We start from the raw sequence: 16,421 nt of genomic DNA on the forward strand, positions 1-16,421 counted from the left end.
TAGGGGTAATTATCTGTTGGTTCCCAGAGTCTGGCAGACATACAGGGACAAACTAATGAAGGCTATTTACATTGAAACCCATTAAATCAAAGTTAATAATAACATGGTTATAAACAATAAGAAGAGAGCCTCTTAACAAGTAAAAATAGTGAAATCAAACGATGTTACACTAGACACAAAACACAAGCCACTACATCAGTATGTAGGCCTATGAATCATCACTGCTTGCTACACCAGACATAAACCTCAGCATCAGTATGCACCATCACTGCTTGTTACACCGGACACAAACCACTGCATCAGTATGTATGCACCATGAATGTTTCTTACACCAAGACACAAATATTTGCATCAGTGTGTATACACAAAAACATGTCTCCCCCTGCCCCCCCCCCTCGGTGGCACTGTCAGTATGTATACACCATCACTGCTTGTCATACCAAGCACAAATTACTGCATCAGTATGTGCACACCATCTCTGCTTGTTATATTAGACACAAATCACTTAACTGCATCAGTATGATGGTGTATGTACATCAGTATGTATAGGGCTACACCATCACCTTTGAAACCAGTCAACTCACTGCCGTTATTATGAATGCACCATCACTGTTACTCAACATCAGTAATAAACCAACAAATGCAACATATTGATAGAAATGCTATTTCTCTGCGGAGTTCCTTGGTAACGCAGTTCGTCAAACAGACGAAGTTGAAGGCATATCCTATAATAACATACAAATCAAATTAAGCCAATTTGCTGACAACACCGTTTTTTCAAACTCAATAAAACCCATCATGGGCATTCTAGATTTTGTTTGCTTTAGCCTCTGGTCTAAAGATAAATTACGAAAAAAGTAAAATAATGAGATTGGGTTCATTGAGAGATTCAGATTTCAAAATTCCTATCGGAAAAAACATAATATGGACAAATGAGGAAATACGATATCTTGGCATTAATGTTTTGAGTAATTTAGGTAATATATTCAATTTAAATTTTCAACAAAAATATAAGGATATTGATAGAATATTAAATATGTGGAGGCAGAGATCCCTATCCCTATTTGGAAAAATCATGATCATTAAAACATTGGTTCTTGGTTGAAAATGCCAAATGTCCAAAGTTACTGTCAGGCTCTAAAAGCATGTTGGGTAAAAAGATATTTTGGAAAGAACGGCGGCAAATGGAAAATATTTTTTCAAAGCGACCTTGATAAAGTAGGAAACAACTTCATATTTGATTGTAACTTTTCAAAATCGTCCGCAATGCTTAAACATTTCAAGGGTCCGCAATGCTTAAACGTTTCAAGGGTTTCAATAAAGACGTTCTATTAGCTTGGAGCGAGTGTTTTTTTAAAGAACCGAAATCTGTTAGAGAAATACTATCACAGTCTCTATGGAACAATTCCTGCTTTGAAAACATAGAATTCACTATAAATAAAATTTGGTGGGACAACAATATCAAATATATTAAGGGCATTGTGACCAATAGTAATCGAATTTGTAATTTGAAAGAATTTGAAGAAAGACATAATTTCAAACCAAATTTCTTTTTTTACCATCAAATTGTAAACTCAATTCCAAGGCACTGGAAGCAAATAATAATTGAGAATACAGATATAAATCCATCAAATGTAATAATTGAAAATCCAAATATCAATAGTGTGCTGAAAATGGAAAGAAATTGTAAATACCTCTATTCTCAGTTAATTCAAAAACACACTGCAGTGCCGGATGGAATCGAGTCCAGGTGGGAAAAAGAACTGGACATTACTAAACTACAATGGGATATGATCTTCACAACGTTACATAAATGTACAATTGATACAAAACTTAAAAATTTTCAGTTTCGATTTATTCATCGTATTATTTTTATACGAATTCCTTTCTACATAAGATATATATTGTTGAATCACCAAATTGTGAATTTTGCTTTAGAAGAAGAACAAACTTTATTACACATGTTTTTTGAATGCAAAGTAATTAATGTGCTGTGGAAACAAGTACAAATAGTTATAAAACAAAGGTTTGAAAGAAATTTAACTTTAAATAAAGAAAGAATATGTTTTGGCATTGACAACCATAAAAATAATCATGCAATTAATAAACTAATATTTATTACAAAACTATACATTTATAACTGTAAAGTTAATGGACAAAAACCACACATAAATCCCTTAAAATCAGTATATGAGAAGCATAAACAAATTGAACAATACATTGCATTCAAAAATAGTTAGCATTGCAGAATAATGTAGATAGGCCTATATACTGAAATTTTCTTTCATGTTATGCATTTTGTAGAATTATGAATCATCAATCATTTTGTTTCTTGAATAGCCATTTATGTATGTTAACTATCCATAGTTGCTTACTTTTTCTTTGGTTTCTTTTATAGTAATGTAACCTTGCTATGTAATTTGTTTTGTTTTATGAAATATACCAGAAATAATAAAATATAAAAAAAAAAAAAATTTAAAAAAAAATGCTATTTTTATTTCTCATGTTTCATTAGAACAGAATTTAACATTACTGAAATCTTTATAAACAATGATAATAATTATGACAAACATAAAAGTACAGTACTGAAAATATTCATTATTATGAAATTAAATACTAGTGCCTTTGTTTAAGTTATATACAAAGGGTCTATAAAAATAATATTAGGTTTCTAAAATTATTATGTACTAATGTATTTACAGTCTTTTAATTTACACCAAAAACATAAAAATTGAGCTGTATTGTAACAATTCAGACTAAGAAACAATGCATAAGGGCTTTTAACATTAAACAAACTTCTAACATACATAATTTTACTGGAATGTACACCTTTAGAACTACAGTATGTGGAATGAAACTTTCTCCTTTCTCTGTAAACAAAGCAATACAAGGCGAGACTTTTTTATACCTTGTTTCTAAAACTTATTTTTTCTTTTTAAGATCGTCGGAGGGTGGAGGAAAAATAAAAACAAAATTTTGTTTTCTTATTTAGAAAGTAGTTTTGTAAAAAAATTGAAGGAGAAATTAAAAAAATATATTGGTGAATGTAAACAGTGTAGTAATGGGATGGTTAAATGCTTTCAGTTAACATAATTAGGAAGAAATATACATATCTTATCATCAGAGATTTTTAGGCAGTGGTGGGCGTAATAAAAATAAAGATAAACTTTTTTTACCTGAAATTTCCATTTTTTGTGGTGGCTGATATTGTTAATTGGCCAAATCTATTTTTTTTTTTTAAATTCTAAATCATCATTATTGGCAGCTGGGAGGTTCACTTAACAAGGTATAAAAAAGTCTTGCAAACACACTGACACCGAAAAATTTAAAAACTCTTGATAAATACTATTAAAAGACTGCAATTCAAAGAATTTGGCTAGTAATGTTACAACAACCAGTTCAAACTCTTTATAATAAAATAATATTAGTGAACCATTTCTACAATATTCCATATATACATTTTTAAAAAGCATTATTATGCATAATTGTTATGCTTAATGTTTAATTTCATTATAATATATACAGTACAATATATATTGTATTAAATTGTTATGTATAATCATTTTATAATAATTATAAATAATACCTGTAATTGTTATGCTTAATATTTAATTTCATTATAATATATACAGTACAATATATATTGTATTAAATTGTTATGTATAATCATTTTATAATAATTATAAATAATACCTGTAATAATAATAACAATAATATACTAGTTCCCATGTAAACAAATACATTGGTTAGATCAACCAATATACTGTATGAAGAGATAATGATTAAATGTTGGATTGAAAATATTACTTTAAGATGAGTATTTTATAATAATCTCTTATATTTATTTTGTTTAGTTGTTTATGCTTATTGTATTTTTTTTTTAGTTTAATTATAAAATAACTGACGTAGGCCAAAGGAAATAACAGAACTAACGAAAAAGAAAAACATATATATAGAATGAAATTTAAAAATTAATATCTTAATAGGCAATAATAAATAAATATGTATTGCAAAACTGAATCTAACATAAAGAGTAGGCCAATAAACAACACTACTGAAAGTATACGAAAATGATGAAAAGTGAAAAGAAAAGATATAAAAGTATATAAAATAAATATATATGTTACCATAAAACTTATTTGAGTAATTATTCTTTTGTTTTCCATAGTGGACTATTAGGTATATAATATGCATCAGAAAAGAATATCCCACCCATGCTTTCAATTCCACCTGAACAACAGTACAACTTGTCTTTTAAATTTATTACTGTAAATGAAGCATTCTCTATTTTACATCATTTTATTGTAAGTTTATCATCTGTAAACAAAATTGTCTTATATTGACCATAATCACTTCATTTCTTAGCATCCATTGCATCATTGTTATTGATAACAGCCAACATGTATTGAAGTTGTCTCCTCTAGAACTTGGAATACAAATGTTAACACCACTGTTAAGAGTTTACTACACTATGTAATGTATTCAATGTTCATTATTTTCGCTGAAATATTCTAATCTATCCAATGAAAAAATACAATACTTTTACCATTTTAGATTTCATTTTACTTACATATATAAAAAGATATTACTGGATTTTTCATTTTTGAACAATTACCATATTTATTTGAATAGCAGCTCCCCCTTTGAATTATAAAAATCCCCCTCAAATCGTCACTCACATCACAAACTAACACAATCAAAGTAGATTGTGTTAGTTCGTGAAACAAGAAAGCGCGTCAAAATACGCGCTGTTGTTGTTAAGGACTTTTTGTGTGGTAAAGAATACAAAATTGCTTGACAACCAATACGCGCTCATTTTGACACGCTACTGTGATTTCACGAACTAACACAATCTACTCTGATTGTGTTATTTCGTGATGTGAACGACGAAATAAACCCCTTCTGGAGCCTCATTTGGAATACACGTCTCCCATGAATATAAATGCAACGGTTGTTTCTCTTTCCCTTAAATAAATGCCCCACCCCATTAAATGACTGTAAGCACATCTAACAGAACATCATTCGCAACACTAATATTCTACTCCAGTAGAATTCAATTTTTCTAACTTGATTATCTTCAATAAGTCACTATGAATTATAATCACCCAACACCACATTCTGATGGTTATTTTGTGTTGCAGTAACCACAATTACAATAAATTTAAGGGGCAGTTATTAGAGTAACACATATCCATTTTACACCAAAAAATAAATGCCTCCTTTGAATATTAGTTGTTACTTCAATTCTGGTATATGACTTCAATTCCGGTATATGGTCCCTATGGACATAATTATCTTCAGTGTAATTAATTAATTATGAATTGTAAACTATTTTCACTATTTTCGCTTTTTTCATATTGCACAAACCAGTGTTGGCATCGGTAACAAAATAAACTATATCTATATACTGTATTTATTTTATTGCTAGTGATTTTTAGATTATGGGATATTTTTAAGTAATAGGGACTTATAAGTAAACCCTATCAATAAAGATTTTTTTTTATATAGAGCAACCTTGAAAGACTGGGCTTTTAATTCCAAGTAATTATTTTATTAGTAATTATTATAATGCTAATTTATGTTAATAACAGCAGCATAAAAATATATGCTGTATAATTTCAGTTTTATGTTAACTTTATTTTTATATAGGCTGCCCTCCAATAAAAGACCACTTTTGTGACTAAGGTTGGTAGACTTAAACACCATCTGCTCTAAGTAGAAAAGTAATAGCTCTAAACAATAAAATGATAAGTGTTGCAGAAATTGCCTTTAAATTTAGGTGGTATATTTAATTAGAGGGAAACCTGTATTTATCAAATTTATAACTACCATTTATTTTGTTGTTATACTAGGCTTCTTATACTCAAAATTATATTAGATTATAATTATTGTAATCTGACATTTATTATATAATTACAGCTAATTAGATTAGCTTGCATGCTTAATTAATGTTGTACTTGCTTTATAAATATACATGAAAGAAAGAAAATAAATTCTTATTTTCAGACATATATTATACCAATATTTATTTTGTTATATTGTAATCCAATGGAGAGTGGAGAAGTATTATCAATGAAAAAAAAAGGAAGAATTATTAATTGTATTGATTAAAACAGATAATTTCAATAATAATAGACATTTCATTGCCATATCATTAAAACAAACATTTATTAGGATGTGCACTGAGTTTAATAAAGTTATGAATGTCACTCCAAAAATATATTCTACATTTCACTTCATCATCAGGAATAATAATAACACATAATACAAAGTGACAAACAGTACAAGTTATTTATTCTTAAAAAAGTAATCAAAATTTAAACCTAACAAACACTAACGTTTTTAAAATTGCATCATAAAAGCATATCAATCTAATAACAAAAACTGTCGAAAGTCAAAATCATAATAAAAATAAAGAAACACTTTTTTTCCCTGAAATTTCCATTTTTTATTTGATTTGATTTGATTTATTTCGAAATTCTCACAACTAAACAGAGTACAAAATTAAACGAATCAAACAAAAATAAGAGAATTTCAGGATAACCCTTCAAGCATTTCTGCTTGTTTCCGAAGGGGTCCCGTTACAATAATAATAATAAACGCAACAATGACATATAACAAAAAGAAGGCCATGGCCTAAAATAAGCAACAATGCAAACAAATACCATACTGAAACAATTAGCTTCGAAAGAGAATTCTAAATAATTAATAAGGTAGGACAAAGATTTAGATATGTAAATAACATCATCAATTAGTATTACATTTAATTTCATTATTATTTTACAATAATGTTACAAAAACAGTGGTGGCTGATATCTCTAATTGGCCAAAAACAATTTTTTTTAAATCCTAAATCATCATTATTGGCAGGTGGGATGTTCATTTAACAAGGTATAAAAAAGTCTTGCAAACACACTGACACCGAAAAATTAAAACTCTTGATAAATACTATAGAAAGATTGCAATTCAATTAATTTGGCTAGTAATGTTACAATAACCAGTTCAAACTATTTATAATAAAATAATATTAGTAAACCATTTCTACAACATTCCATATATACATTTTTAAAAAGCATTATTATTATCCCATGACATCAAACATGAAAGATATAAAACAAATGATGAAAGAAAATAGTCATACAACAGCAAAGACATTCTGCAGAAATAAAATGCCACAACATTGGTTAGATCAACCAACAATGTACTGTACGAAGAGATAATGATTAAATGTTGGATTGAAAATATTACTTTAAGATGAGTATTTTATAATAATTGGTTATATATATTTTGTTTTGCAATACCAAATGAAAAAGTAAAAAATATATATGGAATGAAATTTAAAAATTAATATTTTAATAGGCAATAATAAATAAATATGCATTGAAAAACTGAATCTAACATAAAGAATAGGACAATAAACAGCACTACTCAAAGTATACAATGTAAAATGATGAAAAGTGAAAAGATATAAAAGTATATAAAATAAATATATATGTTACCATAAAACTTCTTTGAGTAATTATTCTGTTGTTTTCCATAGTGGTCTATTAGGTATATAATAAGCATCAGAAAATAATATCCCACCCATGCTTTCAATTCCACCTGAACAACAGTACAAGTTGTCTTTAATTTATAACTGTAAATGAAGCATTCTCTATTTTACATCATTTTATTGTAAGTTTATCATCTGTAAACAACATTGTCTTATATTGACCATCATCACTTCATCCATTGCATCATTGTTTATTGATACCAGCCAACAGGTATTGAAGTTGTCTCCTCTAGAACTTGGAATACAAATGTTAACACCACTGTTAAGAGTTTACTACACTATGTAATGTATTCAATGTTCATTATTTTCAGCTGCAATTTTAATCTGTCCAATGAAAGAATACAATACCTTTACCATTTTAGATTTCATTTTACTTACATATATAAAAAGATATTACTGAATTTTTCATTTTTTAACAATTACCATATTTATTTGACTAGCGCGTCCCCCTTTTAATTATAAATCCCCCTCGAATAAACCCCTTCTGGAGCCCCATTTGGAATACACGCCTCCCATTAATAAATGCAACGGTCGTTTCTCTTTCCCATGAATAAACGTCCCACCCAATTAAATGACTGTAAACACATCATTCTCAACATTAATGTTCTACTCCAATAGAATGAAATTTTTTCTAACTTGATTAAGATCAATAAGTCACTATGAATTATGATCACACAACACCACATTCTGATGGTAATTTTGCGTTGTAGTAACCACATTAAATTGAAGGGACAGTCAAAATCAAAATTTACCTCAGCCTACAATAATAATAAAAAAAAAAAAAAATCAATAGTCATAACAGGCAAAATGTTGATTTTATAGGATTTTTATGAGCTTATGTGCAAGCACTGATTATCAACACAGCTAGACGCAATGTTCCCTGAGCGCCCTCTGGTGAGATTTTGCGAAGCTTCAAATACGAGAAATGGAACATGGCGATCAGTTGATAAAGTAGAAGAAAGGAGCTGCACTGCAAGGACATTCTTTATTACTGAAGCTGTCATTGTAACATTGTAATTATTATCAGGCCAAAATAACAATGATTAAAAATTTTTATGACATCACTTTGATGATGTGACTAATCCCACTGAAATAGTTTGTGATTCATGATAGTATCACTGGTAAACCTGACTTAATAAAATTCCGCCTCCCCATACCACACTATTAAACTCCAATATTCAGCACCACATTCCGTACAACATGCCATGCAGCATGCTCTTTATGCATTGTTAAGCACCTCACTTTAGTTCTGTTGTTGTTCTACTATTGCTGTATGTGTTTACGTATGTTTGAATTGGCTAGGAGAGTCAGAAACCAGCACCCTCATTGTCATTGAGTGTGTAAAATTGCTGGTAAACAAAGCAATGATGCTGGTTTCTTCTGCTTATTTTTTACTGGTTTCGGATTAGGACATTTCATGGGTTAATTTCCAAACTTTCTCATTCCCTGTTTTTTGTTTATTTTATGTTTCCATCTTGAGACCATCCTAAGTGGATATATGGGCTATGTAAATCATATTTTTATTATTATTACTTTTATGGTTTCCACTGAATGGTTTGAAATACAATTATTGTATTACTTCCATTCTCAAGAAATGATCAAACTGCCTTATAGTTTAACTCTATGTTCAGTTACAGCTGCATATTAATTTGGTTCTAGGCAATGTCCGATATTATCCAATGGTAATCATTCTTGATAATGCAAATCAGAAAACAGTAAATAAAATTGTATCAATATAAAAAATAACTTCCTTGTAATAGCATCATCTGTATTATGTATTTAAAAAATACTAAAAATACAAATTAACTAAACATGCATTAAACACATCTACAGAACTTGCTACCTGATTGCAATTACTTTTTCTACTAGATATACAGTTCACCTCCCCTACTACGACACTCTTTAACCATATCATCCACACCTGAGATACTGCAATTTCTCATGTGAAGATAATTCAGCTTAGGAGCTCCAGCCAACAAAGTGGCAAGTGAGGAACCTTTGATGTCATTGAGGTTATTTCCACTGATATAAAGATATTTTAATTCCAACACAACTCCCCTACTAGAACACTCTTTAACCATATCATCCATTACAGCACCTGAGATACTGCAATCACTCATGTCAAGATCATTCAGCTTAGGAGCTACAGCCAACAATGTAGCAAGTGAGGAACCTTTGATGTCATTGAGGTTATTTTTACTGATATTAAGCCTTGTTAATTCCGACACAACTAAAGTACTAGAACACTCTTCAACCATATCATCCACACCTGAGAAACTGCAATTACTCATGTCAAGATATTTCAGCTTAGGAGCTACAGCCAACAAAGTGGCAAGTGAGGAACCTTTGATGTCATTGAGGTTATTTTTACTGATATTAAGCCTTGTTAATTCCGACACAACTAAAGTACTAGAACACTCTTTAACCATATCATCCACACCTGAGAAACTGCAATTACTCATGTCAAGATATTTCAGCTTAGGAGCTACAGCCAACAAAGTGGCAAGTGAGGAACCTTTGATGTCATTGAGGTTATTTCCACTGATATTAAGATCTATAATTTCCAACATAACTCCCCTACTAGAACACTCTTTAACCATATCATCCATTACAGCACCTGAGATACTGCAATCACTCATGTCAAGATCATTCAGCTTAGGAGCTACAGCCAACAATGTTGCAAGTGAGGAACCTTTGATGTCATTGAGGTTATTTTTACGGATATTAAGATATGTTAATTCCAACACAACTCCCCTACTAGAACACTCTTTAACCATATCATCCATTATAGCACCTGTCAGACTGCAATTACTCATGTAAAGACGATTCAGCTTTGGAGCTACAGCCAGCAAAGTGGCAAGTGTGGAACCGCTGATGTACTTGAGGTTATTTTCACTGATATGCAGATTTGTTAATTCCAGCACAACTCGCATACTAGAACACTCTTTAACCATATCATCCACACCTGACAGACTGCAATCACTTATGTCAAGAAACTGAAGTTTAGGAGCTACAACCAGCAAAGGGGCCAAGGAACCTTTGAATTCACTGAGGTTATTTTCAGAGATATCAAGATATGTTAATTCTAACACAATGCCTTCTTCATACAATGTGTCAATAATCTCATTCACAGTAACACCTGTCATATTACAATTAAATAACCTAAGATACCAAAGTCTTGGTGCATTGCAGACCACATGAATTAAAAATGATACAGTGATAGATTTGGGATAATGGTAGAATCTTGTAATATTATATTTGAAGTTGAATTTCTTACATTCAGCTGATAAACTACTGACAATATCATCAGTACATATTTCATGGATTTTCCTTAAAAGATGCTCTTCATCTTGTACAGCAATCAAAACATGTGCAAACAATTTGCCAATGTCAGATAATTGCTTTGTAAATTTAGTCCCTACAAATATTATGTCTCTCCATCTATTTCTATCATCATTCCTCATAAGTTGAATGATCTGCTCATCTGTGACTACCGGTTTATAGATCATGTGATGACTAAACATCCTCAGTGATTTGCATATGTCTTCAATGTGACTTTCATATTTCATTGTACCTTTACTTGGTGGCTCTTGTGAAATTAACAACTGAATGTCATCCATACCTGAAAAGAGAAGCAATTTACTATTTGAAAAATGTTATTGAAACTTAAATACAGTGTATAGTATCTATCACATATATTTTAGTTCAATATTAGGCATTTCTGGAGTCAAGATAAAGATGCTTTTGAGTGCTTTCTTCTGGGAGGTTTCCCTCCAGAAGGGGTATGGTCACGAAATCATCAGTTTGCCAATCCAATACAATGGGTAGCTTATAAAGTGAGGTTGTATATTAAACGTGAATTGTTCTCTGCTCCAGTGTCGATTGTCAGGTGCGTGCCTGCTGTTGTGTTGTTCGACCATGTGAGGCGGAGAATAGCAATGCAGTTGTGGATCCCCTGCCCGATGCTTACAGAAATTATTGTGTAGCATAATTCTGGATTATTGGGTGGTTCATTTGACACCGGCATTCCTCTGAGCTCGATGTCATGTACAGCTATCTCATTGGTACCGATTGCTCGCTTGAAGGTTCCCTCGACGCTGTCTTGGAATTCTGTCTACAGCATACAGTTTGTTCTTGGCTGTCCAAATGTAGTAGAGGAGAAGCATAGAGTATAGCGTCCAGTCTGATGGGAAGATTTTATTATTTTGTTTTTATATTTACAGTATCATGTTATCATGTTCACTATATATTGATTGGTGTAATTTGTTGGATATACATGATAATTGATTGGAGAAACATAGTTTGTTGATACTTATGTCCAATTGTCAAGCCAATTATACAATGATTGGGTACAATTCGTTGGATGTACATGATATTTGGTTGGATAGACATAATCTGTTTATACTTATGTCTATTATTATGTGCATTATATATCGACATAAATTGTTAGATATCATGACATTGGTTGAATAGACATGATTAAATTTTGAAATTAAATCAACTGAAAAAGTGTCTGTGTTCTGTAACGTCTTGGTGCGATATTGGCCTACGAGTTGGTGATCAGACACGTGATAGGTTGGTGGTTGAGATATTTGTTTAGATGCTCATACATGGAATTGAAAACAAAAATTAGATTGTTTTGCAAGTTTTAATTCTGTGTAAATAGAAATTACTTTAAATGATTTAACAGTACATTTTTCTTTTTGTGTTATAATACTATATTTGGACAGATATAAAATCATTGTAGGTATATAGGTCTCCCTTTAAATTAAAGACCCCTCAAATTAAACACCACATTGTGGTCCCAAATTAACAAATATCTTTTATCTTTATTAAACTAATTACAGACCAAAGCTGCTAAAGACCATGGAAACCTCAGTCCCAAAGTGGTTTTTTTTTGGAGGGAGAATTGTACTTTATATTTAAAGATTTCAAAAACGTAGAAGATACAATTATAGACTTACGATATAACAAGGTCAGAATTTTTTTTTTTTTTTTTTTTTTTTTTAAAAAAAGACATGACAAAGATAACAAAGCAAAGAAGTACATTACAATATTTAAATGGTTTTTTTAACATTAAATAAAAACAGAAGAAAAAAAAAAGAATAAATAAATAAATAAATAATTTAAAAAAAATAAAAACATGAGTCATTCCTTAAAATTGAAAATTTCACTTTCAAATTTAGCAAGTTATTTTCCACAAAATCAAATAGATAGCGGTACACAATATCCTTTAAATTCACACATCTTATAATTTTTTTTAAATAACAAAATCAGAAAACTACTGTAAATAATGGTTATAATTATTGCATTCTCATCACATAATTTATTTTAAACACTGTTTTTTCTTGTAAATATCTTTTCTTTTTTTCTTTTTTTTTAATCCAAGGAAATATATTACTGTATTTTAATAATGAGACATATGCCAAAAACCAGACAAAATTTTCGGGCGAATACGTATATTTTTCCCCTTTTATAGGAAATAAATTAAGAAATAGCTTTTAACAATTTTTTTTTTGGGGGGGGGGGAGAGAGAGAGGCAGCCATGTAGGTATGAAACCAGTTGACAAGCAAATCTCATATAACTTATTTTTTTGTTTGGTTTTTAGGCAGCAATATGATTTTAACACGGATTTTCATATTTGATAGCAAATTAAACCTTTTTTTTTTCATGCATATCATAAGCCACAACCATTAGGCCTATATCATATGATTTATACATTCCCATCTCTCCTTAAAGTTTGATAATTTTTGTTTCCTTCTGTAAATAAGATTTTCTATTTTGTGGAAATACCTAATTTTATTAATAAGTACACCTTTAGTAGGTTTAATCTCCATTTTTTTACAAGTAAAAATATAGAACTTGGTAATGAGTAGAATAAGGTTAAATAACATCTTATTTCTGGTACACTTTAAACCGAATAACATGGACCATTTATCTAGGTCAATATTGAGCAATGTTTTTACGTATAACCAAATACTGCTAACATACCTACAATCCCATAAGAGATGCAAAATATTTTCTGTATTGCTTTTACAAAAAGTGCATAGAGGCGAAATATCTTCAAACTTTGAAACCATTTCATTTGTTCCTAAAATTCTATGAATAATTTTATATTGGAAATATTGTAATTTGGAATCGGTGGTGCATTCAAAATTTTTGGTAATTGATGTGGAGCCCCGAAAGTAGCGCAAATTCTTCTAATGTTATTATTGCTTCATCAAAAGATTCTTGACTACCATCAAGTATAAGCGTAGTGTCATCGGCATACTGGCTTATTTTAACTTCAAATTCATTAATCTTAATTCCTTTAATGTTATTATTTTTTCTAATATTGTTCGACAGAAGCTCTACGCAGAGAATAAAGAGATAAGGGGACAAAGGAAATCCTTGACGAACACCCCTATTTAGGTTAAAGAAAGGAGTATTGTATCCATTGTTTGTTACAGAGCTTAAGGTATTGCAATACAATGTTTTGACCCATTTTATAAATTGATGTCCGAAATTAAAGTATTTGAGTGTTTTCCAAATAAATTCCCATTTAAGTCTGTTGAAAGCGCTTTTAAAATCTATCAACAAAAAGATGTCCACGAATATCACTTTGATCAGTAAAGTTAATTAGATCAAGTACTAACCTAATATTTTCTCCAATAAAGCTATCTTTCAAAAAGCCAGTTTGGTCATAATGTATAAGGGTTTCAGTCTATTTGTCAAACATTTTGATAAGAGTTTATAATCTACATTAAGTAAAGGAATTGGCCTCCAATTGTTTAAATTGGTGAGATCTTTATGTGGTTTAGGAATCAAGGTAATTAAACCCCTTCTCTGAGAATCAGAAAGGCAACCTTCAGTAAAGCCATAGTTCAGAGAGTCCACAAGCATTTGTCTAACATCATCCCAAAAACGAAAATAAAATTCTGATGGTAACCCATCACTTCCTGGGCTTTTTCATCTGACTTACGCAATAATAACATTCTTCAACTGATATTTGACCTTCACAATTGTCAATTTCATTTATAGGCACCTTGCCTTCAAAGTTAAAAGGGAAAAACTCATTATTTTTTTCAACAGGCGCAGGATTAGAAGACACATTCATCTCTTTATAAAACTCATAAATTTCATCAAGAATTTGATTTTGTTTTGTGATATTTCCATTTTTTGTGGCTATGGATGTTACTGTTTTTTTATTGAAATTTCGTTTCTCCAATTCGAAAAAATATTTTGTAGGTTTTTCACCATCTTCAATCCAGTCTACTTTTGAACGACACATTGCACCTTTTGCTTTCTCTTCATAAAGTATAGACAAGATTTCCTCTTTTTCTTTTATTTTATTTAAAAGGGAAATCGTGGGTTGATTGTGATATTTATTTTCTAGGGTCTCTAGTTCCTTTTCAATGTTTGATTCTAATATGTTTTTTTCTTTACTTTTTTTAATTAAATACATTATGCAATAGCTTCTAATTTGGCACTTTAAAAAATCCCATTTCATACCAGGATAAGCTTTGGGATTGGTTTAGAGAAGAGTTTATATAATTTTTAACTCCAACAATAAAATCATCGTCATCTAACAAGGACACATTGAATTTCCACCATCCTTTGCCTCGTCTTTGTGAGTTAGATTCAATGGTTAAAGTGATCATTGAATGGTCAGTTTTATAACCAAGTATTATCCCAGTATTTGAAACTGTATGGGAAATATGTTGAGAAATAAGAAAATATCCAACCTACATTGGATTGAGTTTTCTCTACTATTATTTCGCCAGGTAAAGGCTTTTGTATTTGGATTATCTTTTTGCCAGATATCAATCAAATTTAGTTCACTCATTATATTTAAAATGGCTTCACAAGTTTTTATTTTACCTGCCTGGCGACCACCATATTTGTCTAAAATTGGGATAATGACAATTGAGCTCCTCCAAAAATAATATTTTCCAGCTGAAATTATCTATTTTTTCTTTCAGAGTATTAAAAAAAGATGGACATTCATCATTTGGTGCATATACGTTAATAAGTGTGTAACAAATATTGTTTAACGAAATGTCTACAAAAATGCACCGACCGAAAGGGTCAACATAGCTTTTTTCAATGGAAAGATCACTATTGCAATTTAGAAACAAGGATACCCCTGCACTGTTTGTTTTTGCATGGCTAAAGATTGCAGTGTAACCATATTCTCTTTGCCATTATGTACAACTTTTCAGATCACTATGCGTTTCCTGTAAAAAGATAACAGTTAATTTTTTTTCCTTTAACCAACAAAATAGCTCTCTTCTTTTTTTATCAGCCCAGGGTCAGAATAGGTTGAGCCCAGGTGAGCACTACTGCCTTTTTAACAAGTAAATGAGATGATTCTAGAATGATTGCATGAAATGGTAATATAATGGAAACCATTTTGCCATTTTTTTGGTCAGGCATATTTATTTGTCAGGAAATCAGACAATTAATTTATTTCAATCAACATGCTATCTAAAATCTACTATGCCTCTGTACCTTTAAAAAAATATGTAAAAACAAAACTCACCTTGACTTGATTTAATGAAACTTGGTATGGAATATTCTTTTTCATGTTCCTTTCCTTTTACCAATCTTTTATGCTTCACATAACACCTTTTCTTGAGTAACATTCTTGCTACGTAGTTTCTTAGGATGCCTATATCAAATAGAAATTATAAATATCGTATTGCCTTCTAAAAGACAAGAAAGACACTTTGGAACTAGATATTAGTATCAAAATTGGGTAAAATGGAACAGACCAGTTCAGGCCCTTAGCCTGAAGAAGTTTCCACTGTTTGTGTTGGGCCATTGGGCCATGGTCTCCCCTTTGACACCTTTTTTGTCAAATTTGTAATAAATAAACAAACCAGGCTT

At 30.3% G+C, this 16,421-nt stretch overlaps 1 protein-coding gene across 2 annotated transcripts; it reads right to left on the reverse strand.

Annotated features, from left to right (window-relative positions):
* Positions 1 to 9,118: 9,118 nt before the first annotated feature.
* LOC117120320 (probable LRR receptor-like serine/threonine-protein kinase At4g36180) lies at positions 9,119 to 16,198 on the reverse strand. Of its 2 annotated transcripts, XM_033265340.1 has the most exons (3): positions 16,075 to 16,198; positions 9,822 to 11,174; positions 9,119 to 9,473 (listed from the first exon to the last, which is right to left on the reverse strand). In XM_033265340.1, the coding sequence occupies exons 1-3, from the start codon at positions 16,175 to 16,177 to the stop codon at positions 9,418 to 9,420; spliced, it is 1,512 nt and encodes a 503-aa protein (XP_033121231.1). In that variant the 5' UTR covers positions 16,178 to 16,198; the 3' UTR covers positions 9,119 to 9,417. The 2 variants fall into 2 exon arrangements, with proteins under 2 accessions (XP_033121231.1, XP_033121230.1); XM_033265339.1 differs by having other exon boundaries at positions 9,119 to 11,174.
* Positions 16,199 to 16,421: the final 223 nt, after the last annotated feature.

Source organism: Anneissia japonica, unplaced genomic scaffold (assembly GCF_011630105.1).
Source record: "Anneissia japonica isolate Jap-2015-1 unplaced genomic scaffold, ASM1163010v1 scaffold287808_len173961_cov137, whole genome shotgun sequence".
In the NCBI taxonomy this organism is placed as follows: Eukaryota; Metazoa; Echinodermata; class Crinoidea; order Comatulida; family Comatulidae; genus Anneissia; species Anneissia japonica.